Source organism: Dendrobates tinctorius, unplaced genomic scaffold (assembly GCF_039654945.1).
Source record: "Dendrobates tinctorius isolate UK_male_01 unplaced genomic scaffold, ASM3965494v1 ptg000008l, whole genome shotgun sequence".
NCBI lineage: Eukaryota > Metazoa > Chordata > Amphibia > Anura > Dendrobatidae > Dendrobates > Dendrobates tinctorius.
In genome coordinates this window covers 2,050,800-2,077,808 of record NW_027361676.1, presented here as the reverse complement: position 1 = coordinate 2,077,808, position 27,009 = coordinate 2,050,800, and the positions used below count along the sequence as shown (strand labels likewise).

The 27,009-nt window shown below is 43.5% G+C and overlaps 1 protein-coding gene across 1 annotated transcript in view; it reads left to right on the top strand.

Moving 5' to 3' along the window:
* Positions 1–27,009, top strand: part of TTC29 (tetratricopeptide repeat domain 29) — a 454,195-nt gene that overhangs the window by 209,924 nt on the left and 217,262 nt on the right. Inside the window, exon 7 of the mRNA XM_073576236.1 lies at positions 1,806–1,891. Coding sequence (XP_073432337.1) covers positions 1,806–1,891 — 86 coding nt within the window. The remainder of the gene's footprint in view (positions 1–1,805; positions 1,892–27,009) is intronic.

Here is a 27,009-nt window from a genome sequence, read left to right as displayed (position 1 = left end):
AACTATCCTGTGTGTGGGATGTAGATGTTGGAGTGTGGAAAGGAGTTCCCAACTTACCTAGTTGGTGGGGCGCTACACCTTAGGAGAAGGTGCAGTATCTCTGTGGCGACTGAGCCTCAGGGGCGCCACATATACAAAAACATATCCAAGGAATTGATAATAACAGTCAGCAGCGTTCAAACTGTGGCTAACAAATGGAAAATCAGGGGCTCTGTAAAAACAAAACCACGGTCAAGTAGACCAACAAAATTTTCATCCACAACTGCCAGGAAAATTGGGATACAAAGAAAAACCCACAAATAACATCAGCTGAAATACTGGACTCTTTGAAAACCAGCAGTGTGGCTGTTTCAAGTTGCACAATAAGGAGGCACTTGAATCAAAATTGGGCTGCATGGTTGAGTCGCCAGAAGAAAGCCATTACTGCGCAAATGCCACAAAGTATCTCGCCTACAACATGCAAAGCAGCACAGAGACAAGCCTCAAAACTTCTGGATCAAGATAATTTGGAGTGATGAGACCAAAATTGAACTTTTTGGCCACAACCATAAACATTACATTTGGAGAAAGGTCAGCAAGGCTTATGATGAAAGGAACACCATTTCTACTGTAAAGCACGGAGGGGGATCGCTGATGTTTTGGGGATGTGTGACCTACAAAGGCACAGGAAACTTGGTCAATGTTGAAGGAAAGATGAATGCAGTATGTTATCAGCAAATACTGGAGGCAAATTTGCAATCATCAGCCCAAAATTTGCGCATGGGACGTACTTGGACATTCCAACATGACAACAATCCAAAACATAAGGCCAAGTCGACCTGTCATTGGCTACAACAGAACAAAGTGAAAATTTTGGAGTGGCCATCGTAGTCTCCTGACCTCAGTATCATTGAGCCATTATGAGGAGATCTCAAGTGCGCAGTTCATGCTAGACAGCCCAGGAATTTACAGGAACTGGAGGCTTTTTGCCAAGAAGAGTGGGCAGCTTTACCATCTTAGAAAATAAAGAACCTCATCGACAACTATCACAAAAGACTTCAAGCTGTCATTGATGTTAGAGGGGGCAATACACAGTATTAGGAAATGAGGTATGTAAACTTTTGATCAGGGTCATTTAGATGTTTTGAACTGTCATTATGACTTAAAAAGAAAAAACACAGTAGTTTGACAATAAATGGCTTCACCCAACCACTATCCATGAGTGGAGAAAAGGTTTTGGTGTTATTCATATTGTGAAAAAAGGCTAAGAAAGCAAAAATTCTGCATGGGTATGTAAACTTTTGAGCACAACTGTATTTTACCTGCAGTGGCCACTGCATGAGAAATTGCAGGACCAGTTGAAGCATTGGTGCAACACAAAACAGCCGTTGCCCTCAGCGCTACATGCATCACCCTTTAATCCAGCTTTTAATGTATCTATAAGAAAGGAACTTTTTTTACAGGATAGAGAGTGACAATATTTTCCTATCTCATCAAAGTCATCCACGGTAATTCTGTTTTTGAAGTTGAGCACCATGAAATCCCAATGGTCACATGGTGCATCCTTGCTATTTGACAGTGAGGTTTTTTGATGGTGCTGAATTGGTCCTGCTTTGTATTTTACATTGCATGCTGGCCATTCAAATAAATGGCTACTTATGTAGTACATTAACTGGACCAATGGAACCTCTCTCTCACCAGCATGATGGGTGTCTTATCACTCTATGATATCTATATGCCCCACAGGGTAAATGGACTGAAGGTTGTTGATGTGAAACAATCCCTTTAAGAAATATCTCATCCTTCAAGTTTTCTTTTTCTTACAGGGTGCGATAAAAGAATGGAAGGTGAATCAGCATATCGCCTAGGATTAGTTCATATTTCATCTGGAAATCCTCAGATTGCAATTCGAGTAAGTGCTTTTATGTTGACAACTAATTTGAAATCTATTTTTATATATCTAGTTTTTATAGTGCACAGATTGCATGGTTTATGATTTCCAATAGTTATACAAATCCAAAAATGGCATCTAAACAGTTGCAGCCTAAAAATTGGAAACCTAAAATTTAAAGGGAATCTGTCAGCACAGTTGACCCATCTAAACCATTGATATGGGCATACAGGTTATAAACTCTTGAGGAGAATGATCCCTGTATGTCTCATATCAGATGCCTTTTTGTGTATAAATCAACTTTTATCACTTTATATAAATTACCTCTTCCAGGCTCTGGGGAGGACGCTGCCTCGGAGATTACTCTGCCTCCAGAGCTTATTTTACATGAAGGGGGAGTTACCAGTGTGAGATAAGTAATCAACATAGAACAGGAGAAATTAACTTTGTCTTCTTGAAAACACATTTTTCAGCTCTCACAACTCTGCTGTATTGCAACAATATTACAGCCCTGTCTCCCTGTGAGATGGAAGCTGAAGCTGAGAGGAACCTGCAGATGTGTCAGGTGTAATCACACACAGCTCTGCAGTGAGATGAGGAGAGCAGAGAGCGGCCATTACATGTCTCACACTGGTAACTCCCTCTTCATGTAAAATATGCTCTGGAGGCACAGTCCAGGTAGCGTCCTCCCCAGAGCCTGGAAGAGGTCATTTATATAAAATGATAAAAGATTTTATATCCACAACAAGGCATCTGATATGAGACATACAGGCATCGCTTTCCTCAGCACATGTTTGCCCATATTAATGGTTTAGATAGGTCAACTGTGGTGTCAGATTCCCTTTAAGGAAATATGAATACAATTATGACTTGTCTTCCTCTTTACTACATCTCTTCTTAAAAGGAACCTGTTACCTGGACAGGCGCTATTTATTTGCAGTCATATTGGTAATCTGCATATAAACATCATTTAAATCATGCAGCTACTTTCTCACAGTCATAGAGGCATGCAATGAGCTGGTACAGTCATTGCTCACTACACAATGAGTGCACTGCTCCAGTAAGCCTGTATCTTAACGTTGATGCATTTTTTAGAGTATATAGTCTATAATTGATATTTTCATGTTCGACCACTTTCTACAGTATATAGGACCTTTCACCAAATTTTCATATTGAACAGGATACATGATATAATAGCCACAGAGTGTAATAAAACATGTTTTTTTTTATTTTACATTTCTGTTACGGAGATATTAGCAATCACAGTATTCGGCCCCTAATACAGTTAGGTCCATATATATTTTGACAGAAACAACATTTTTCTAATTTTGGTTCTAGACATTACCACAATGAATTTTAAACAAAACAATTCACATGCAGTTGAAGTTCAGACTTTCAGCTTTCATTTGAGGGTATCCACATTAAAATTGGATGAAGGGTTTAGGAGTTTCAGCTCCTTAACATGTGCCACCCTGTTTTTAAAGGGACCAAAAGTAATTGGACAATCGACTCCAAGGCTATTTCATGGACAGGTGTGGGCAATCCCTTCGTTATGTCAATCTCAATTAAGCAGATAAAAGGCCTAGGGTTGATTTGAGATGTGGTGCTTGCATTTGGAAGGTTTTGCTATTAAGGAAGCATGCGGTCAAAGGAGCTCTCCATGCAGGTGAAACAAGCCTTCCTTAAGCTGCAAAAACAGAAAAAGCCCATCCGAGAAATTGCTACAACATTAGGAGTGGCAAAATCTACAGTTTGGTACATCCTGAAAAAGAAAGAAAGCACTGGTGAACTCATCAATGCAAAAAGACCTGGGCGCCCACGGAAGACAACAGTGGTGGATGATCGCAGAATAATCTCCATGGTGAAGAGAAACCCCTTCACAACAGCCAACCAAGTGAACAACACTCTCCAGGAGGTAGGCGTATCAATATCCAAATCTACCATAAAGAGAAGACTGCATGAAAGTAAATACAGAGGGTTCACTGCACGGTGCAAGCCACTCATAAGCATCAAGAATAAAAAGGCTAGACTGGACTTTGCTAAAAAACATCTAAAAAAGTCAGCACAGTTCTGGAAGAACATTCTTTGGACAGATGAAACCAAGATCAACCTCTACCAGAATGATGGAAAGAGAAAAGTATGGCAAAGGCATGGTACAGCTCATGATCCAAAGCATACCACATCATCTTTAAAACACGGCGGCTTGGGCATGCATGGCTGCCAGTGGCACTGGGTCACTAGTGTTTATTGATGATGTGACACAGGACAGAAGCAGCCGAATGAATTCTGGTCGTTGTTTCAGACTACAGATGGACAATGACCCAAAGCATAAAGCCAAAGCAACCCAGGAGTTTATTAAAGCAAAGAAGTGGAATATTCTTGAATGGCCAAGTCAGTCACCTGATCTCAACCCAATTGAGCATGCATTTCACTTGTTAAAGACTAAACTTCAGACAGAAAGGCCCACAAACAAACAGCAACTGAAAACCACCAGAGTCAAGGCCTGGAAGAGCATCAAAAAGGAGGAAACACAGCGTCTTGTTGTGAGTTAATTTTCCCCTTCGTCACTGAGGTCTGGTGAACTCCCTATTCTGGTAAAGGAAGGTAATGAGCCTGATTATCAGGCACCTGAGCCTAATGAGGATGACTGGCTGAGTGGAGTCAAGTGGAGATATAAGGCTGCCGACGCCCTTCTGCCCTGCGGGTGATTTCTCTGTGGACTTCTAGGACACCAGTCTGATTCCTGCTCCTCTAAAGCTAAGTTTTCTGCTTTGCCTGTTAGCATTTGTGTTTAGTTTTTGTTTTCCTTGCTTTTCTGTATTCTGCCATTCCCTGCTGGGGTGAGCTGAATCTCCTTTTGCCTGTAGCTCTGTCTTCAGAATATTCCTGAGTACTGACATAGCTTTTTTGAAGCCTAGCGTCTTCAGGGCCTTTTTCACTGTCAGTCTGTTGGCTCTTATTTTCATAGGGTTTTTCACGGATTGCAGACAGCAGCCTTCCTGTCCTTTTCTATCTAGTTAGCTTGGGCCCCGTCTTTGCTCAGTCTATCTTTCTGTCTGTGTTAGTGTTTTCATCTTGCTTCACCGTCATTATATGTTGGGGGCTGCCTATTGCTTTGGGGTCTGCTCTGGGGCAGTTTAGATTTCCCCTTTCTTTCTTTAGGCCTATTTAATTCTCCGGCTGTGATCGAGGGGTCTAGGGCATCGTAGGAACCCCCCACGGCTACTGCTAGTTGTGTTGATAGGTTCAGGGGTCTGCAATCCGATAGCTGCCAACTTCTCTGGTTTTCTCGACTTAGCTAGCATTTCTGTTTTTGCCTCCTACGGTGACTCAATCATAACAGAATCACCCGCCATACCGCAGATCCTAGGGTACTCAATAGCAGGAAAGAATTGTGTTTAAAAAAAAAAAAAAAAAGGTGTGTGTATATTCTTTCCTCTATATCTCTGAGGCCGTAGGGGGAATTTTTTTTTCTCTCAATGGAGATAAAGCAATTGTCTGATCGTGTGGAGCAGCTCGCTGCGGAAGTGCAGGGAATTTCCGCCTACCTTGCTCGTTCGCATGCTGTCGAACCAAAGATCCCTACACCTGATGTATTTTTTGGGGATCGATCTAAATTTTTGAGTTTCAAAAATAATTGTAAATTATTTTTTGCCTTGAAGCCTAACTTGTCAGGGAGCTCCGCGCAGCAGGTTAAAATTGTCATCTCTTTGCTGCGCGGCGATCCCCAGGATTGGGCGTTTTCTTTGAAACCAGATGATCCTATTCTGACTAATGTGAACACATTCTTTCAAGCTTTGGGGTTGTTGTATGATGAACCTAATGCTATTGGTCAGGCTGAAAAGACCCTGTTGGCATTGAACCAGGGTCGAGATTCTGCAGAGTTGTACTTTCAAAAGTTCCGAAAGTGGGCGGTCCTTACTACCTGGAATGATAATGCCTTGGCTGCTCTCTTTCCGAAGGGTTTGTCAGAAGCCGTAAAAGATACTATGGTGGGATTTCCTGTTCCCTCTGGTCTGGACGATTCTATGTCATTAGCCATTCAGGTTGATCGGCATTTACGTGAATGCAGGATTGCACGAGAAGTGTTGCCACCGGTTGAACAGACGTCTGAACCTATGCAATGTGATAGAGTTTTGTCTAAGGCGCAACGTCAGGAGTTCAGAAGGCGTAATAAGCTGTGTTTTTTCTGTGGAGATGCCTCGCATATTATTTCTGTTTGTCCTAAACGAGAGAAACGCTTTGCACACACGTTTTCTGTTGGTGGTGTTCAACCTAAGTTTCTTCTGGCAATTACTCTGATCTGCTCCCTGTCCACATTTTCCGCCAAGGCTTTTGTGGATTCGGGAGCAGCGCTAAACCTAATGGACTTGGATTTTGCTAAACTTTGTGGATTTCCGATGACACCTCTGCAGACGCCTATCCCTTTGAGGGGGATTGATGCTACTCCTTTGGCTAAAAATAAACCTCAGTTTTGGACCCAGGTGGTCATGCGGGTCGCCCCAGACCATCAAGAAAATTGCAGATTTTTGGTGTTGCATGGTCTGCATGATGCCGTTGTTCTGGGATTTCCCTGGTTGCAAATTCATAATCCAGTTTTGGATTGGAAATCTGTGTCTGTGGTGAGTTGAGGTTGTCTGTGTGCCTTTAGTGAGGCTCCGTTTTTTTCCACCTCTCCAGTTGCATGATGTTCCTGACTGTTTGGCGGACTTTTATGATGTATTTAGTGAGAATGAGTCCGCGTCCTTGCCTCCTCATAGGAGTTATGACTGTGCAATTGAACTAAGCCCGGGGTGTAAATTTCCCAAGGGTCGGCTCTTCAATTTATCTGTACCCGAGCACGAGGCTATGCAGTCCTATATTAAGGAGGCGTTGGAGAAGGGTCATATTAGACCATCCTCTTCACCCTTAGGTGCCGTTTTTTTTTGTGGCCTAAAAGGATGGTTCTTTAAGGCCTTGTATTGATTATCGTGCCCTCAATAAAATTACTATTAAATATCAGTATCCGTTACCCCTGATTTCGGATCTATTCTCTATAGTTAGAGGTGCTTGCTGGTTTACCAAGCTTGACCTCAGGGAGGCGTATAATCTTATCCGCATTAAGCAGGGGGATGAATGGAAGACGGCGTTTAATACTCCGGAGGGACATTTTGAGTACCTGGTGATGCCTTTTGGGCTCTCTAATGCCCCTTCTGTCTTCCAGTGCTTCATGAACGATATTTTCCGAGACTTTGTCGATAAATTTTTGATTATCTATCTGGATGATATTTTGATCTTCTCCAAGGATTGGGATTCTCATGTGGAACATATTCGGACTGTGTTCCGGATCTTGAGGGAGAATTCCCTGTATGTCAAAGGATCGAAATGCCTTTTTGGAGTACAGAGGATTTCATTTTTGGGATTTATTTTGTCTCCGTCAACTATTGAAATGGACCCGGCCAAGGTACAGGCCATTTATGATTGGGTTCAGCCCACTTCTTTGAAGGTCCTCCAGAAGTTTTTGGGTTTTGCTAATTTTTATCGGAAATTTATAGCAAAATTTTCTAGTATTGCCAAGCCGTTGACTGATCTGACTAAGAAGGGTGCTGATGTGTTGAATTGGTCTCCGGAGGCTGTTGCTTCCTTTCAGGAGCTGAAGCGAAGATTTACCTCCGCCCTGGTTTTGCGGCAACCTGATGTCTCACTCCCGTTCCAGGTAGAGGTGGATGCTTCTGAGATTGGTGCAGGAGCTGTTTTGTCCCAAAAGGATCCTGTAGCATCTAAAATGAATCCCTGTGCTTTCTTTTCCCGAAAGTTCTCTCCATCTGAACGTAACTATGATGTGGGGAATCGGGAACTGTTGGCCATGAAATGGGCATTTGAGGAGTGGAGACATTGGTTGGAGGGAGCTAAACATCATGTTGTGGTCCTCACTGACCACAAGAATTTGATTTACCTTGAGTCGGCTAAACGCTTGAACCCTAGACAGGCTAGGTGGGCCTTGTTTTTTACACGTTTTGATTTTGTGGTCTCTTTTCTTCCTGGAGCTAAGAATGTCAAGGCAGATGCTCTCTCTAGGAGTTTCTTTGCTGATTCTCCTGTGGTGACCAAGCCTGCTACCATCTTAGGCGAAGGGGTAGTTCTTTTATGCCATTTCGCCCGATTTGAGACTTGCTCTGCAAGAGTTCCAGGAGGACAAACCTGAGCGTTGTCCCAGTGGGAAGTTGTATGTTCCTGACCAGTGGAAGAAGAGAGTGATGTCTGAAGTTCATTGCTCTGCATTGGCTGGTCATCCAGGTATTTTTGGTACTAGAGATCTGGTGAGTCGCTCTTTTTGGTGGCCCACCTTGTCTCATGATGTCAGGAATTTTGTGCAGTCCTGTGGGACTTGCTCCCGGTCTAAATCTTGTTCTCGCTCTAGTGGGTTGTTGATGCCTTTGCCGGTCCCCAGGAGGCCATGGACCCATATTTCAATAGATTTCATTGTGGTAATGTCTAGAACCAAAATTAGAAAAATGTTGTCTCTGTCCAAATATATTTGGACCTAACTGTAAGTTAATTTAAAGTAAAGACCTAGCTGTAATGGCGCTGTAGTATTGATACCTTTGGTGAAGAAATACACTTTGGTGTTCTCTAATTACCATTTGAAGTTTTCTGGTAAGTAGATCTCGGTGCACACGGTCCTGACTGTGTGCTGGATCTTCTCCTCCCTGTCCCTCTACTTTCCTCCGGTCTGTGATTCTCCAGCCACTCCGCCATTTTCTGGTCTGTGAATGACCTGCCTCCTCTGTTTAACATCTCAGCAGTGACCTGTCATTCAGAGCTTGGAAGAAGGTGGAGGGGCCGGGGAATCACAGACAGGGAAGAGAAGACTCTGTGTTTTTCGACCCTGCTGCACAGAACTCTAATTAGCAGAAAACTTCAAATAATGATTAACGAGGAGCAACAAAGTGGATTTCTTCATCAAAGGTACCAATGTAATCAGTATTACTGCGTCAAAACAGCCATGTCTTTAATTTACATTACAAAATTGTGCTGACGTGTTGTCTTTAAGTCCATTGGGTGGAAGGAAGCCCAAACGCTGGGGAAAGGGGGAGTGGAGACCCCTAGGCAGATCTAACAGCACCATGTCTCCCCTACCGTCCCTATATAGATGGGTTGGACAAAATAATGGAAACACCTGGCAACATCAACAAAAGTTAGTTTAATTTGGTTCAGGTCCACCTTTTGCGGCGATTACAGCCTCAATTCTCCGAGGTATGGATTCATACAAGGTGTGAATTGTTTCCAAAGCAATTGTAGCCCATTCTTCTGTTAAAACACCCTCCAGTTCTTTGAGCGACGATGGCAGCGGAAATCGATGTCTAACTTGAATCTATAAAATCGACCATAAATGTTCAATAATGCTATCTGTGTGAATTGGTGCATTATCATCCTGAAAGATGGCGTTCCCCTCCGGGAACAGTGCTTGAACCATAGAATGCACTTGGTCTCCCAAAATGCCTAAATAATTGTGGCTGTTAATTCTTCCATGATGGGATATCATTGGCCCGGCGGATCTCCACGAAATAGCACCCCAGATCATCACAGAACCTCCGCCATGTTTTACGATTGGGAGAAGGCAATCTGGATGGAATGCTTCTTTCGGCTGTCTTCAAATGTACACTCGGCCGGAGGTCGGAAATAGGGTAAACGATGATTCGTCTGAGAATATCACGTTTCCACTGCTCGAGGGTCCAATTCTGAAGGTTTCTACACCACTCTAAACGCTTGGAAACATTTGTCATTGAGAGCAGCGGTTGTCGAATTGCAGCTCTTCCGTGGAATCCAGATTTGTGCAGCTCCCGACGAACAGTTTTCGTGGAAACTGGGTTCTGTAGGTGTTCATTGAGCTCAGCAGTGATTTTCGGAGCCGTGGTCTGCGATCCTCTCTCACAATTCACTTTAGAGTCCGACGGTCTCTCTCAGTCAACTTCGAATTTCGGCCGGACCTGTGCTTTGTTGCGGACGTTTTTCCTTCTCTTTCAAACACAGTCATTGATTTGGAGACAGTACCTCTTGACACGTCAAGCATTCGGGCACTTTCTGTTACACTAGCACCTGCCATACGAGCACCAACAATTTGGTCTCTTTGAAAATCCGAGAGGTCTGCCATTGGTATCAGGTTTTCATCAATGTTCTTACAATTCTGCAAAACAAACAGTTAATTTACATACACATATCACATAACACTAATCAACTACAAAACATTACCATATGTCACGGTTTGCATGTTTATAACATGTTCGAAGATTATGATGCCAAAACGTTAGGTGTTTCCATTATTTTGTCCAACCCCTGTAGGTTCCACACAACTGTACGTCTGTTGTGCTCAACTTGTAATTGCTCTGCAGTGAGATCCATACAGGGTAAGTACATTTCACACAAGAGTAGCCTAGAACAGGCAGGTTACTCCTGTGTGAGATATATAGTCACAGCTCAGAACGCACTGCAGAATAATTGCAAGTTGAGTATAGCAGGCATAAGTGTGATTACAGACAGTCAGCAAGGAGGAGGTGACAGTGCTATGAAAGGAGAAGAACTGAAAGAATGCCCTGTAATATAACACAGCCAAAACTCAGCTGCACTACCCCTCCCCCACACTGACTCATGCAGGAGGTCAGACCAAGAGATAAGGATGATATTGTTACATGTCACACACCAAGAAACCTGCTCTAAGCTATGGCAGAAGCTTATTTTTTCCTTTGAGTGCTGCTTATGATTGGGCAATGTCATACAGGGAAAAGAAGCCCCCAGTGAAAACTATCTAAAAAATCAACTTGGACCTAAGGAACATTATCTTACTAGGAGTCAAATACTGTGACTTCAATATGTTTGTAGTGGAGAGGTGACATAAAAGAAAAATGTTTTGTTCTGCTCCACAGCCACTATTACATCAGCGTAGAGTTTGACATGAAAAATTTGGTGAATGGTCCTCTGCAAAACAAAAAAAACAGAACACACCTTTAGTAAATTTGGTGTTCTTTACAAATACCCTTATGCCACATTCCCTTTCCAGATGCTTCTTAAAAGTTTCTAGTGAGCTGGAAAAATTGTCTAATGTTCTTTTTGTGGCCCCCGGTCAAATTCCCGGGGACAGCAGTGCTCGAGCTGGTGGCCAAGTTTTGCCAGTCGTGGGCCCTTTAATTGCTCCTTACACTGCGTGCAATGAAGGATTATGTCCTGATCCTGGCCAATGCAGCATCAGGATGTAATTTGTGGGTGGATTCAGTGTGTTCTGCAATCAGTCCCACCAATGATGATGGTATTTATTCTAATTCCTCCACCTTGTAGGTTAGGCTTCTGGCGTTAGTATACTTGCACGTATTTTTTTCAATTTCTATTCATCATCTCTTTAATAACTGTTCTTTCCCCTCTTCCCATTCCACCCCCATGCTTTGTATTGCAAATGATAAAAAACACCTATAACTAGTAAGTAGTCAGGAAAATCGAATAATTCAATACAATGTCAGTCTCAAACCTATCAGATTATTTTAGAAAATGTTAAAGTGAGTAAGTAGAACACAGAACACATTTCACCACCAGGAACCTTGTTATAACAGTGCTCTTCGGAATAAAAATGTAAAAAAGAATACTTAATCTAAAACTCCAAGGTATTGAAGAGAAAACTGAAAAAGAACGTGTGTGACTTGATTGACAGAAAACTACTTAGTTTGAAGACACAGTGCTCTGGTGCTGGAGAGTTTAATAACTTCTTGGTAGATGACTTGCCAAGAAAGGGGTTTTATGATTAACAGAAGCCACTGTAAAAAAAATATTGGTGAAAAGCTGAGGAAGAAGCGCAGTGTCAGTTCTATATTGTAGCAAAATGAGAATAGTATTTTGTCTAAACCATCCTAAAATGTCCATCGTACATTTTTTGTCCACATGCAAATTTCTGACCTCTGCAAGGCTACAGAAGGAATATTTATCAGGTATAACACGCTGCATATCGTATAATAATAGTGCCATAAAATATATTATACCAATGGACAAGTCAGCTTGTGGACTAGCAATCATGACTTCCATATGTCAGTCATTACAGTTTCTCACAGCATGTTCAGTGCTACAGGACAATGCCTAATGTGGCGTTCAGGCTGCAACCATGATGTGCCGTTGATGTGACTGAGAACTGCGTCAGTCACTTGTGGCTGGATTCTCTTACAAAAATAACATGAAGTCATAACATATGGGTGTGAATGTCACTTCTGGCCTCACCTTATGGTTACAAGATTTGTGTTTCGAATTCATGCATTATGCACCATTACAGTTACCTGCTCTTCTTAATATACTTTCAGGGGTTGCTGTAGCACCACCACTCCGGTGCTCCTTCCTGGTCTTGGCTAACTGGGCAGTAGCGAAAAAGTGAAGTTGACACAAATGACCGTTAGGGCAACTTAGATGATTCGTCATCACTGTAGCCAAATAAGTAAGACCAGCAGGGAGCATCAGAGTTATAATACTGGGGCTGCGAGGGATTTAAAAGGTAAGTAATGCTTCTTTTTTATATTAACAAGTCTGTCATTTTTTTTGCCCTAAATTCTGATAATTACGTGTATGATCTAGTCTTAGTGTTTTAAAATACTTACCGATCGCCATCCTCCCCAGTTGCCAATGGTGCTCCAGTCCTCTTCTGGTTCATGTGACCGCTCCTTAGCTTTGCCGGGTCACACTGTGTTTCTTTTCCAATGTTAGTCAATGAAAATTAAAACAAAGCTCCATATATTTACATTGAGATAGTGACTACCACTCAACACATAAAATGTGAGTCAGTTTTCAGGATATGTAGACCAGAAGAGAACCAGAGTAGCACTGGAAACCAGGGAAAATGGTGATTGATATATTTTTTAACTCTCCTGTACTACATCATATTCATAACTAGGAGGATTTAAGGAAAATAAATACTGAGACATCTTATTTAAGGTATCTCCTACTCTCTTAGCCTTTTTTGTTGATTCTGGACAACCCTGTTAAATTAAGGAGTGTACAAATTTAATAGGAACTGATAAAAAAAATCCGTTGCAGGTCAAATCAGGAAATGTTGCAAAAGAAATTTGGCAATTAGAGCTTCACATGGCTGGCCATATTCATTAGATGAAAACATTTGAGACATATTATGATATATTGTAGCTCCTCTGATGCACTGTTGATCAGTGGGGATCCAGATCATGCATGACTGCATGCACAGTTGAGTGCGGACTAGATTTCTTATGAAGCTCATACATGAGCTGAGTGCCTCTGTTTGGTGGTTTGTGTTATCGGTGGGATTCACAGAACCCTAACTCCCAGCAATGAACAGTGCATCAGAAAGCCTACAATGTGTCAGCAAGCTTTTAACCTGATTGTTTGTATGAATAAGACCTGGTCATCAACATGTCAGACCGATATGGCAGATCTGGAACATGCTGGATATGTAGTTAAAAAAAAAAATATTGCTATAGTTAGGATTCTGTGCGCCACAACTTCCTCTGGCCTAATCTTCTGACATTCAGGTGCTCTGAAGGTGATCTAATGATTCAAAAATGTTTCACTCTTATGTCTGTCTGTTATGCATGGAAATCTCAGTGGACAAACAAATTTTTGCAACTTTTAGCGTCTACCAATCATAACATATGCACATTATTGTAGCTGATGACTGAGAGTAAAAAAAAACTAGCATGGCTTATTTTGTGAGATATCAGCCATCACAAAGCCAGAGTTTCCAGCAGCCAGAGAAAGTCCTGAGCAGCAGAAGCAATCAGTATAGTGTATAATCATTCCTTTCAAATTATCCTCCTCAGTTACAGCTCACCAAAATCTGTCTTTGACATGTCCTACCAGTTTAGTCTGGCTTGTTGATAGTTGGGTCATTCATATGAACATTCCCATGAACAACCATATCATGGTCAAAACAATATAAATGTATACATGTTTATTATATTTATACAGTTGAAGTCATACACTCTTGCCCCATTCATTAAAACTTTCTTTTTGACAATTCTTGATGTTAATTCCTGGTACACATACGTTCTATCTCCTAGGTCATTTAGGATCACTACTTTAATTCAAAAATGTGAAATGTCAGCTTAGAGATAATGATTTACTTCAATTTTTTTTATTTCTTTCAATATTGTATTTCTCATTGGATCAGAAGTTTACCTCCACATGGTTAGTATCTGGTATCATTGTCTTCAAGATGTCTAACTTTTAACTATCGTTTTGGAGAGCCATCCAGAAGCTTTTCACAATAAGTTGCTGGATTTTTGACTGTTTCCTGTGATAGAATCTGTTAAGAGAATATATGAGTTTTAACCCCTTAGTGACAGAGTCAATTTGGTACTTAATGATGAAGCCAAGATTTTCAATTCTGACCACTGTCACTTTATGAGGTTATAGCTCTGGAACGATTCAACATATCTCACTGATTCTGAGATTGTTTTTTTCTGGTATATTGTACTTTGTGTTAATGATAAAATTTCTTCAATATGACTTACGTTAAGTTATGAAAAATAATGGAAATGTGGCAAAAATTTAGAAAATTTTGCAGTTTTCAAACTTTCAATTTTTGTGCCCTTAAATAAGAGAGTCATATTGCACAAAATAGTTAATAAATCACATTTCCCACATGTCTCCTTTACATCAGCACAAGTTTGGAAACATAATTTTTTTTTTGTTAGAAAGTTATAAGGGTTAAAAGTTGACCAGCGAGTTCTCATTTTTTCAACAAAATTTGCAAAACCATTTTTTTGGGGACCACCTCACATTTGAAGTGTTTGGGGGGGGTTCAGTATTACAGAAAATACCCAAAACTGTCACCATTCTAAAAACTGCACCCCTCAATATGCGCAAAACCACATTCAAAAAGTTTATTAACCCTTCAGGTGCTTCACGAGAACTAAAGCAAAAAATTTTAGTTTGAAACCAAACTTTTTTATTTTCACAAAGGTATCATGAGAAAATGGACCACATAGTTTTTTGTGCAATTTTTTCTGAGTATGCCGATACCCTGTATGTGGGGGAAAGCCACTGTTTGGGCTCATGGCAGGGCTCACAAGGGAGGAAGCACCGTTTGACTTTTAGAATGCAAAGTTGGCTGGAATCAATGGCGGGCGCCATGTCGCGGTTGGAGACCCCCTGATCTACCTAAACAGTGGAAACCCCACAATTCTAACTCCAACCCTAACACAGCCCTAACCCCAACCCTAAACCCAACACACCCCTAACCTTAATTCCATCCATAACCCCAACCACAGTCCTAACTCAACACCATCCTAACCACAGCACCACAACCCTAGCCCCAACCCTAACCCTAGCCCCAACCCTAGCCCAACTGTAACCATAATCCTAACCCTAGCACCAAACCCTAACCCTAGCTATAACCACAACTATAACCCCAACCCTAACCCTAGCTCTAACCCAACCCTAACCCAAATGGAAATAAATACATTTTTTTATTTTATTATTTATACCTAACTAAGGGGGTGATAAAGGAGGGGGTCGATTTACTATTTTTTTTTTTATTTTGATCACTGTGAAAGGGTCTATCACAGTGATCAAAATGAACCAATAGGAAAAATTTCATATTGTTGCGGGGTGCCAGCCGGCTGATCTAGACGGGCTCGCTCGCGATTATCTTCCTGGAAGAAGACGCTGATGACCGGGGGACTTCACCGGGGAATGCATAAGGGTCCATAGACACCGGAGGTACCAGGGGACCACATTTCTCTCTCCTGTGATGTGCTAGATCACATCAGAGGAGAGAGAAATTAAATGGGTGATCGCAACACTGGGGTCAGTTTATTTGCCTTAGTGTATTTAAATTAATAAACTTAATTGACACTGCTTTTTTGACATAAATTACAATTAGTTTGTTGGCCACACTTCCTGGCTTTTTCAGCTGAGCCACTGAGTTCAGTGATTGCCTGCAGTGGTAATGTGAGCTATTGTCATGAATTCACTGCCGAGGCCAAAACACTAGGAATGGAACTACGACAGAGATGCAGTGCTGGATCGGGAAGAGTGAGTATTGTCTGATTTTGTTATGGTACATGTCACGCTTGCGCCTTGGCTGAATGGCACGAGCCGGGAGTTTGTGGCCCCACTGTCCCACAAACCAGACTACCCTGGAAGGGGCGTAACTACAACAGCTACCTCGGTCTTCACTGGAGCCTCTGATGGTGAGGTCAGGCTTGTGCGGCAAATAGCTGTCAGGTGCCACTCCAAGGTGGTGTCTGGCTGTGGCTGCTGGTCCCACTCGGGGACAAGTCACTTTGACAGAAGCTATAGACAGGCAGGTAGACACGACAGGTACGGCTGAGACACTGGGCAAGCAGGCGTGGCTAGGAGACACAGGGCAGGCGGGCACGGCTTGGAGACACAGGGCAGGCGGGCACGGCTTGGAGACACCGAACAGGCGGGCACGGCTTGAGATACAGGACAGGTGGGCACGGCTTGAGACACAGGACAGGCGGGCACGGCTTGAGACACAGGACAGGCGGGCACAGCTTGAGACACAGGACAGGCGGGCACGGCTTGAGACACAGGACAGACTGGCGTGGTATGAGAAGGGGCAGGTAGGGACCTGTTCACACAGCAGGTGTAGGCAGGAGGGAGTGGTGTATGTTGGAACAGGATATAGGTATGGATATATTCAGGAGTGTGGAGTAGGCGCAACCGCAGGAGAGCCGGGCACGCAGAGCGGCAAGGGAGCCAGGCAGAGAAGCTAGGAAGCCGTGCAGGCAGAGCAGCTAGGTAGCCGAGAAGGCAGAGCGGCTAGGGAGCCGTGCAGGCAGAGCGGCTAGGGAGCTGTGCAGGCAGAGCGGCTAGGGATCCATGCAGGCAGAGCGGTTAGGGAGCCGTGCAGGCAGAGCGGCTAGGGAGCCGAGCAGGCAGAGCGGCTAGGGAGCCGAGCAGGCAGAGCGGCTAGGGAGCCGAGCAGGCAGAGTGGCTAGGGAGCCGTGCAGGCAGAGCGGCTAGGGAGCCGTGCAGGCAGAGCAGCTAGGGAGCCTTGCAGGCAGAGCGGCTAGGGAGCCGAGCAGGCAGTACTGCAAGGGTGCAGATGCACAGACAGAGCTGCAAGGGTGCAGATGCACAGACAGCGCTGCAAGAGTGCAGATGCACAGATAGAGCTGCAAGGGTGCAGATGCACAGACAGAGCTGCAAGGGTGCAGATGCACAGACAGAGCTGCAAGGGTGCAGATGCACAGACAGAGCTGCAAGGGTGCAGATGCACAGACAGAGCTGCAAGGGCGCAGATGCACAGACAGAGAGGACACAAGGAAAGACACATCAGTGAAGGAAGCCATGGACAATGAGAAAGGGTGACTAAGGTAGGACAGAGTACAGACAAGGTACTGGAACCAAGACTCAAGGGCCAGGATATTCAGCCTCCTGGCAGGCAGACAAGGTACAAGGCAAAACGTATTCCTCCAGAGAAGGAGGAAATACAGAGGACAGGGCCTGGCTTCCTCAACAGCTCAGTGGTGGTGAAGTGTGAATGGCGCGCAGTGCAACTTGTTTGCGCCTGATGCTGCTGGTACTCCATTACTGCTGCCTGCTGCTCACACAACCTCTCCAACATATGTAACATTGAATTCCACCTGGTGGGTAGGTCACATATGATGCAATGTTCCGGAAGGCGGAATCAGCGCTGCAGAGCTGCAATACGCGATCTTGCCATGCTGGAACGCCGCAAGAGAGCGCACTCTATGCAGACCTTGTGCAGCAGTGCATCAAGATCCGGATAGTCCCTCAAAAAACTCTGCATGACCAAGTTAAGCACATGTGCCAGACAAGGGATGTGAGTGAGGTTGCCTAGGCCCAGAGCTGCCACCAGATTTCGGCCACTGTCACACACTACCATGCCTGGCTGGAGATTCGCTGGCACAAACCACACATCGCTCTCCTGCTTGATGGCATTCCAGAGCTGCTGCGCTGTGTGGCTTCAATTCCCCAAAGAAATTTCAATTCGGCCTGTTGACGTTTGGCCATGGCTGTGCTCATATCGGTCGTAACAGGTAAGCGTTCACGGGTCCATGTGGAGGTAGACTATGTCGGCTCCTGCAGCGCTGATTCAGAGGAACTGGAGTATGAGGAGGAGTCAATGTGTACAGACTGGATTCCTGCAATCCTTGGAGTTGGCAGAACACGCACAGCGCCACTCTCAAGATCTGTACCCGGCTCCACAACATTTACCCAATGGACAGTGAGGGAAAGATATCGTCCCTGTCCATGGTTACTGGTCCACGCTTCGGTAGTCAGGTGGACCTTGCTACTGACGACGTTTAGTAGCGCATATTTAATTTTTCCCTCCACATGCTTTTGCAGGGCAGGGACGGCTTGCCTGCTGAAATAAAAGCGGCTGAGCATGTTGTATTGTGGGACTGCCAATGCCATAAAGTTACGGAAGGTGTCAGTCTCCACCAGCCTGAATGAGAGCATTTCAAGGGACAGTAGTTTTGCAATGCCAGCATTCATAGCCTGTGCTCGGGGGTGGTTTGCCGAGTATGGGTGCCTTTTCTCCCATGCCTGTGCTACCGATGGCTGTAGACTGGCCTGGGAGTGTGAGGATGACAGGGAACGTGGTGCTGTGGGTGGAATGACACTGTGTCTCTGTACAACAGTGCCAGAGGTTCTTCCATGGTGATCCTGTGAGGAAGCCGAACCAGCTGTGTGTGAGCTGGAGGAAGAGGCTACAACACGAGATGAAGAGGTGGTAGGTGGTGCTGTAGGGTGGCCTAGGTCTTCAGTGTGTCTTTGTAACTCCACCACGTGCTTGGTCCGCACATGTTTCCACACATTTGTGGTATTGAGGTTACTGACACTTTTCCCTCTTTTCACTTTCTGATTACACAGCTTGCATTTGACAAAGCAAATGTCATCTGCAACTGTGTCAAAAAAGGACCAGGCACTGCAAGTCTTGGGAGTGCCTGTTTTGGGTTTTGGAAGAGACATGCTCCTAATGGGTGCCGAAGTGGAGGCTACAGGCAACCAAGTCTGCCCCCTCCCTCTCCCTCCATTTTTGGCCATTCGGGGAATCTCTTCCTCAGAGCTGCTCCAGCCACCTTCCTGTACCTCACGCCATGATGGGTCAAGGACCTTATCATCTACACTACGCTCTTCAAACGACTGCTTCTCCTGGGTAGTCTCGACAGCACAGTACGCACCAGAAAGTGGCACCTGAGTCTCATCATCAGATGCGTATTGAGGTGTGCTGACCATAGGCACTGGCCCACCCGCCTCTTCAGACTCAGAGAGACAAAGCTGTTGCGCATCACTGCATACTACCTCTTCTTAAAATTCTCGAATGTTGCTTGGCTGGCCCCCTCTTTCCAAGCCAACAGATTCAGAGAACAGAAGTAGAGATGGATCCTGTCCAGGGCTCTCTGACTGCCTGGGCAATTTGGCAGGTGGTGAAGAGACATATGGGTGCTCGTCAGTGCTCTGGACCTGAGAGGATCTGGAACTAATTGAAGTCGATGCGTTAGCTGCCATCCATCCGACAATGACTTCAATTTGTTTGTCCCGCAGCAGTGGGGTACGGCGAGCTCCTACAAAGCTGTGCATAAAGGACTGTTCCCTGGTAAAACTGGGGGATGCTGAGTCACTGGTGCCCGCAGCAGGCACAGAATCCCCACGTCCTCTCCCTGCAGAAACTCCACGCCCACGACCACGTGCCTTACTCCCTGCCTTCTTCATCTTGGTAGCCTGATAAAGATAGGCAGAAAAGTACTAAGGGCTTAGTGTGCTTTTTCCTGAACAGCTGCTAACAGGTATAAGAAACACTAATTTTATAAAGTGGGGACTAGACTTTAATATGAGCTAATGTGGCCTACACAACTGTAAAGTGGAGTGTTTGGTGAACTTTATTAACTTTTTTTTTCCACAAAAAGACACTGGATGTGCCCAAAGATGTAAAACCGATAGTATCACAAACTTTTTTAGCTATTACAATGCAGGAAGGTAACCTACAATGTAATAGATGAGGCTCCAAAAAATAAGCTAATACTAATCTGGCTGGGGCTGCAGGGCACAAGCCAGCAGAAAGGCTCCTCTATCTACTCCTATATAGTGTTTGCAAATATTCTAGCTGGATACGGATGGAACCACACTAATAGGAGAAATCTGGAAAAATGAGCAGCACTAATGCAAAAAAGGACAATGTATGAGGCAATGATGCACGCTGAGCGGACTACAACCGGAGGGGGCTGCAGAACACACTACAGCGTGAGCTGCACTCACACACAGACCTCGAAGACAGCCATGAACAGCGCTGCAAGGCTGCAGAAAGGCTACTCTATCTACTCCTATATAGTGTTTTCAAGCAATCTAGCTGGATACGGATGGAACCACACTAATAGGAGAAATAAGGAAAGATGAGCTGCACTAATGAAAAAAAGGACAATGTATGAGGCAGTGACGCACGCTGAGCTGACTACAACCGGAGGTGGTGCAGAACACACTACAGTGTGAGCTGCACTCACACACAGAGACCTCGCAGACAGCCGTGAACAGCGCTGCAAGGCAAAAGAAAGCTTCTCACACAGCGGTTGCTAAAGTAGCCTGGGTAAAGCTCAATAAAGCAAATCGCTAGCTCAAACTGTCCCCCAGAGTCAGAACAGCAGCGTCCTGTCCCTAAGTAAATTCACAGCAGAGTGAACCCAAAATGGCAGCGGCTTTTATAGTGCATCATGACATAATTTCAGCAGCCAATCACAGCCATGCTATTAGTTAATATGCCTAACATGCATAACAGGATGTGCCCACACTTCTTAGGATTCCTCATTGGCTGAATAAAATCAAACTGGCTCATTGCATTATGGGAACTTCCGATTCCGGTATTCGATATTCTAAAAGTATCGGAACTCAGTATCGGAACTCCGATACCGCGAATATCGGCCGATACCCGATATTGCAGTATCGGAATGCTCAACACTAGTTGTCGGACAACCCCTTTAAAGTAATAAAATAAAGATTGTGAAGCATCGTTTAGGTTTGCTACAATAATTCTGAAATCCATGAAGATGCTGCTGAAACATCCATTTCACAGAACTTTTCAAGCAGAAATATATGCTGCAAATATGCTACATATGATTGTATTATGGCACTCTTTATTACAAGGTCTCAGTTTTGCAGCAAATAGTTGCTGGATTTCCTATAAGGCCAACCTAGGACATTATTTATATTTACATCTAATTTACATCTACTTTTTCCATAGCCACATGGGCAACGTGCAATATTGCCTTTTTTGAAAACCTAGTAGTAACAAGCAATGTGTTCATTGTCATCTACTATGGTGCACTGACTCTGGCAGGAATCATTATTACTTTTACATGCAAGAACCATTTTTGTATTTATATTTAAATCTACAGGGTTATTATTGTGTGTGTATTATTATTATTTTTTTACATCATTATATACTGTTTTGCCGCAGCCTATCCCCCTTTTTTTGGAGGCCTTTTGCCCTTTAAGTTCTCCTTTTAATAATATTTCATAAAGAATCATTTTTAAACAATCAATATTTTCTCTTATTTTCACTTTTTTCCACATGATATACCTTCTTGTGGAATATGTTGAGCTCAACCTAGGACATTGCCTAGGGCGCAACAGTCAGGGGAGCGTATAGTGGGGAAAATAGTATTTAATACACTGCCGATTTTGCAACTTTTCCCACCTACAAAGAATGGAGAAGTCTGTAATTTTTATCCAAGGTACAGTTCAAGTGTGAGAGACAGAATCTATAAATAAAAACTATAAAACCACATTGTATGATTTTTAAATAATTACATTACTTTTTATTGCATGAAATAAGTAATTGATCACCTACCAACCAACAAGAATTCTGGCTCTCACAGACCTGTTAGTTTTTCTGTATGAAGCCCTTTTACTGTGCACTAATTCCCCGATTAATTACACCTGTTTAAATTTGTTACCTGTACTGTATAAAAGACACCTTCCACACACTCAATAAATCACACTCCAACCTCTCCACCATGGCCAAGAGCTGTCTAAGGACACCAGGTGCAAAATTGTAGACCTGCACAAGGCTGGGATGGGTTACATCATATAGGCAATCTGCTTGATGAGAAGGCAAAAACTGTTGTCTCAATTATTTGAAAATGGAAGAAACACAAGATGACTGACAATCTTCCTCAGTGTGGTGCTCTATGCAAGATCTCGCATCGTGAGGTAAGAATTATTCTGAGAAAGGTCAGGAATCAGCTCAGAACTAGATGGGAGGACCTAGTCAATGACCTAAAGAGATCTGGGACCACAGTCTCAAACATTACCGTTAGTAACACATTACAACGTCATGGATTAAAATTCTGCAGGCATGCAAGGTCCTCTGGTCATGCTAGCACATGTCCAGGCCCGTTTAAAGTTCACCAATGACCATTTGGATGATACAGAGAAGGCATGGGAGAAGGTCCTGTGGTTAGATGAGACCAAAATAGAACTTTTTGGTATCAACTCCATTTGACGTGTTTGGAGGAAGATGGATGAGGAGCATTGCACAGCGAATAAACCTCCTTACCTTGACATGCCAGAGCTGGTATGGCACTCTCCACAAGGAGAAATGTTACCCCTTAGACCCCAGTCCAGAGTCTCTCACCTTGCAGAATCAGTTCTCATACTTTGCACTGACGAGGGCCAATAGCCCGAAACACCGTGTCTGCAAATTAAGATTCTGATTAGGCTTTTATCCTAAGTCATATTACAAGACTCATTAAAGGGTTGGTTATGACTTGTAGGATTGCTGCTTCCAATAGGTGGCGAGGTAGAGTTCAAGTCCTCTTTTTTTTGGGAACGGTGCTGTTCAGATTACACCAGGTGAACACTTATGTGCAAAAGTTCTTGATAGAATTGCGAGAACAGTTTGATTGATGAGGAAAAAGCTCTCAACATTTCTGAAAAGAAAGTATATGAGCGTGACAAAATGTGTTCAACTCTCAGGAAACTTTAATCTGATGAAACACGTGATGGTGAAGTTTGTTTAAGTAGGTGTGCCACCTTTCAAATTAATACATTTCTAATCAACTTTTTGAGGGGGTACTTGGGGCGCAGAATTATGTGATTTGATCTAGTGCGTAGAAATGTGTAATTCCGGCTAAAACTGTTCAGAGACATGCTTTTTTTAGACTTTGGCCGGGTTGACACAAGCTTATGCAAAATGGTCTGTTTTTTCATATTGTGTTCTTCTTGTATGTTTTATTTTCATATCCGTATTGCATTCATATGTATATCATCTTTTACATCCGTGTGCTATCCGTATGTACGTTTTGTACGTACAGGCATATAGTATAAAGCTTTTACATAATCAATTTAAAAAGATCAAATACAGTTTACTATATTATTATTTGTAAAGGATACATGAAAAACTCATGACAATATGGATGGTAACCCATATGCGATCCATTTTCTTGCGCACCCACTAACTCTCAATGGGGAAGAATACATATAAAAGTAGTGAATTCGGTGATTTTTTTTACACACAGACCATCGGTTCATGTTTAAAAACTCTCTTGTGCACTAACAAATTGGCTGTTATCGGTCCTTATGCTGTTTTTTATGCTATTACTTACGGACAGCACATGCATGTTTAGCCCTTTGAAACCCAGTCAGGCTATTATATATATTTTTATTTCTAAAGATCCAACCCTTCACCCTGATTTGAATCTTTGAGCAGGTTGTCCAAACACTAAAGAATTAAAACTACTTTCAGAAGGCAGTAAAATAAGTGTAAGACACCATGCCGACCCCCTCCGTCAACCCCAAGTGCCCTCTAAAAAGGATCTGCTGTGCGATTCATGCTGCTCAATCCATTGGCAGCATAAATCAGAGCCTAATTGCACGGTTGCCAGAGCGTTTCACAAAAAGTATAATTACAAGATCCTACCAGTGGCCAGAGACAAGACTAGTCCAGCAGATTTTCTAACAAAATTTGCTTTGTTTCTGCAATTTTTCAACCAGACTTTTTCATGCTGTCCTTAGTTTGGGCCGCATGAATCAAGTGACAGGTTCACTTTAATAGTTTCTATAATTCTTACTTAGTCCAGACCAATGTGTGACTGGCCACAAGATGAAGTTATGTCATATGGCTGGTTGTCTGGTTGAACCAAGCAGGAAGTACAGAGACCATCTGTTAGGGCTGGCGGAACGCACCAAATAATGAAATAATAGTAAGATGCGTTCGCAGCCCGGGGTCCACCGTGCAGGGGTTGTAAATTGCTGCTTAGTAATGGCGGAAGTATAAAGCGGTATACAAAAGGTCACACGTGGGTTAATGTCACCCAATGTGAACAGAAGCGAACTCTGTTACGACACAGAGCCACGCCACTGCTGAACATAAATGCCAGAGCCTGTTAAAATCACAGCACTCGGCAATATAGCGCTCAGTATGCGGTCACAGAACTCAGCCCCAAGGACATGAGGTCTGAGTCCCTCTAGACCTACTGAGAGTGCGGCGTCACACCTGCAGACGCCACTATAGCTGCTGACTAAAGTGGAGTGTCGAACATGTTCACCGTGGCATGCAGAGCCAACTGTGGACACTGAATTTAGTCTCAGACTCTGCCTCAACCTACACCTAAGCCTGGGCGCTTAACAGGCTAGGCTGCACAACACATGCGTGCCAAGGTTAGGGGTTTCAAATGAGACAGTCACCAGAGACATTCATACATGCATACAACACTCACTCCTCATAGTCTGATAATGCAGTCTATTCTAGCGCATGGCCGAGCGGCCATGCAAACCTTTTATAGCCGCGTCCTTCTGGGACCTTCCTGACCTTTCTGATGGTCCAATCCGAGCTGGAGAAGGACCTGAGCATGTGACCTCCGATCTCCAATGAGAGATCGTCCCACGGGCATGCTCAGTGGACCGAAAGGAGGACTTAGTCCCTGGAGTAGCTCGCTGCTGACCAGCCTGCATTGCTATAGCTGGACCAGAGGTGGCAGCAGCACCTAAACCTACAGAGCTGGTCTGAGCAGAGCGGCTGGATTGACGAGTCAGCTGAGCAGCCTCCTGTGTCGCCGGAGAGGAATGGGAGACTGCCGAATGCAAGGCTCGGGATTCCTGCTGTGCAGTAACCGGAACCCGATGCCTAACACCATCAAGGCACAGATTGGTAATTTGTTTTTTTTTATTTGACTGCCAAACATGCAGCTTAACCCCTTCACCCCCAAGGGTGGTTTGCACGTTCATGACCGGGCCAATTTTTACAATTCTGACCACTGTACCTTTATGAGGTCATAACTCTGGAACGCTTCCATGGATCCCGGTGATTCTGACATTGTTTTCTCGTGACATATTGTACTTCATGTTAGTGGTAAAATTTCAATCAAATAACTTGCGTTTATTTGTGAGAAAAACGGAAATTTGGCGAAAATTTTGAAAATTTCGCAATTTTCCAACTTTGAATTTTTTTGCCCTTAAATCACAGAGATACGGCACACAAAAAACTTGATAACTAACATTTCCCACATGTTTACTTTACATCAGCACAATTTTGGAACCAAAATTTTTTTTTGTTAGGAAGTTATAAGGGTTAAAAGTTGACCAGCGATTTCTCATGTTTACAACACCATTTTATTTTTAGGACCACATCACATTTGAAGCCACTTTGAGGGGTCTATATGATAGAAAATACCCAAAAGTGACACCATTCTAAAAACTGCACCCCTTAAGGTGCTCAAAACCACATACAAGAAGTTTATTAACCCTTTAGGTGCATCACAGGAATTTTTTTGAATATTTAAAAAAAAATGAACATCTAACTTTTTTTCATAAAAAAAATACTTCAGGTTCAATTTTTTTTATTTTACCAAGGGTAACAGGAGAAATTGAACTGCAAAAGTTATTGTGCAATTTGTCCTGAGTACGCAGATACCTGATATGTGGGGGGGAACGACTGTTTCGGCACATGGCAGAGCTCAGAATGGAAGGAGCGCCGTTTGACTTTTTCAATGCAAAATTGGCTGGAATTCAGATTGGACGCCATGTCACGTTTGGAGAGTCCCTGATGTACCTAAACAGTGGAAATCCCCTACAAGTGACCCCATTTTGGAAACTAGACCCCCCAAGGAACTTATCTAGATATGTGGTGAGAACTTTGAACCCACAAGGGCTTTACAGAAGTTTATAACGTACAGCGGTACAATTAAAAAATCATATTTTTTCCACAAAAATGATCTTTTCACCCCAATTTTTATTTTCCCAAGGGTAAAAGGACCCTAAAAGTTATTGTGCAATTTGTCCTGAGTACGCTGATACCCCACATGTGGGGGTAAACCACTATTTGGGCGCATGGCAGAGCTCGGAAGGGAAGCAGCGCCATTTGATGTTTTTGGCTGGAATTGAGATCGGACACCATGTCGCGTTTGGAAAACCCCTGATGTACCAAAACAGTGGAAACCCCCCACAAATGACACCATTTTGGAAACTAGACCCCCTAAGGAACTTATCTAGATGTGTGGTGAGAACTTTGAACCCCCATGGGCTTCACAGAAGTTTATAACATAAAGCCATACAATTAAAAAATCATATTTTTTCCACAAAAATGATCTTTTCACCCTCAATTCTTATTTTTCCAAGGGTAACAGGACCCTAAAAGTTATTGTGCAATTTGTCCTGAGTACGCTGATACCCCACATGTGGGGGTAAACCACTATTTGGGCGCATGGCAGAGCTCGGAAGGGAAGCAGCGCCATTTGACGTTTTTGGCTGGAATTGAGATCGGACACCATGTCGCGTTTGGAAAACTCCTGATGTACCAAAACAGTGGAACCCCCCCACAAATGACACCATTTTGGAAACTAGACCCCCTAAGGAACTTATCTAGATGTGTGGTGAGCACTTTGACCCCCCCAGTGCTTCACAGAAGTTTACAACGCCCGGGCGTGAAAATAAAAAATTCGTATTTTTTCCACAAACATGATCTTTTAGTCCCCAATTTTTTTATTTTCCCAAGGGTACCAGGAGAAATTGGACCCCAAAAGTTGTTGTCCAATTTGTCCTGAGTATGCTGATAACCCATACGTGGGAGAAAACTACTGTATGGGCACACGTCGGGGCTCGGAAGGGAAGTAGTGACGTTTTGGAATGCAGACTTTGATGGAATGGTCTGCGGGTGTCATGTTGCCTTT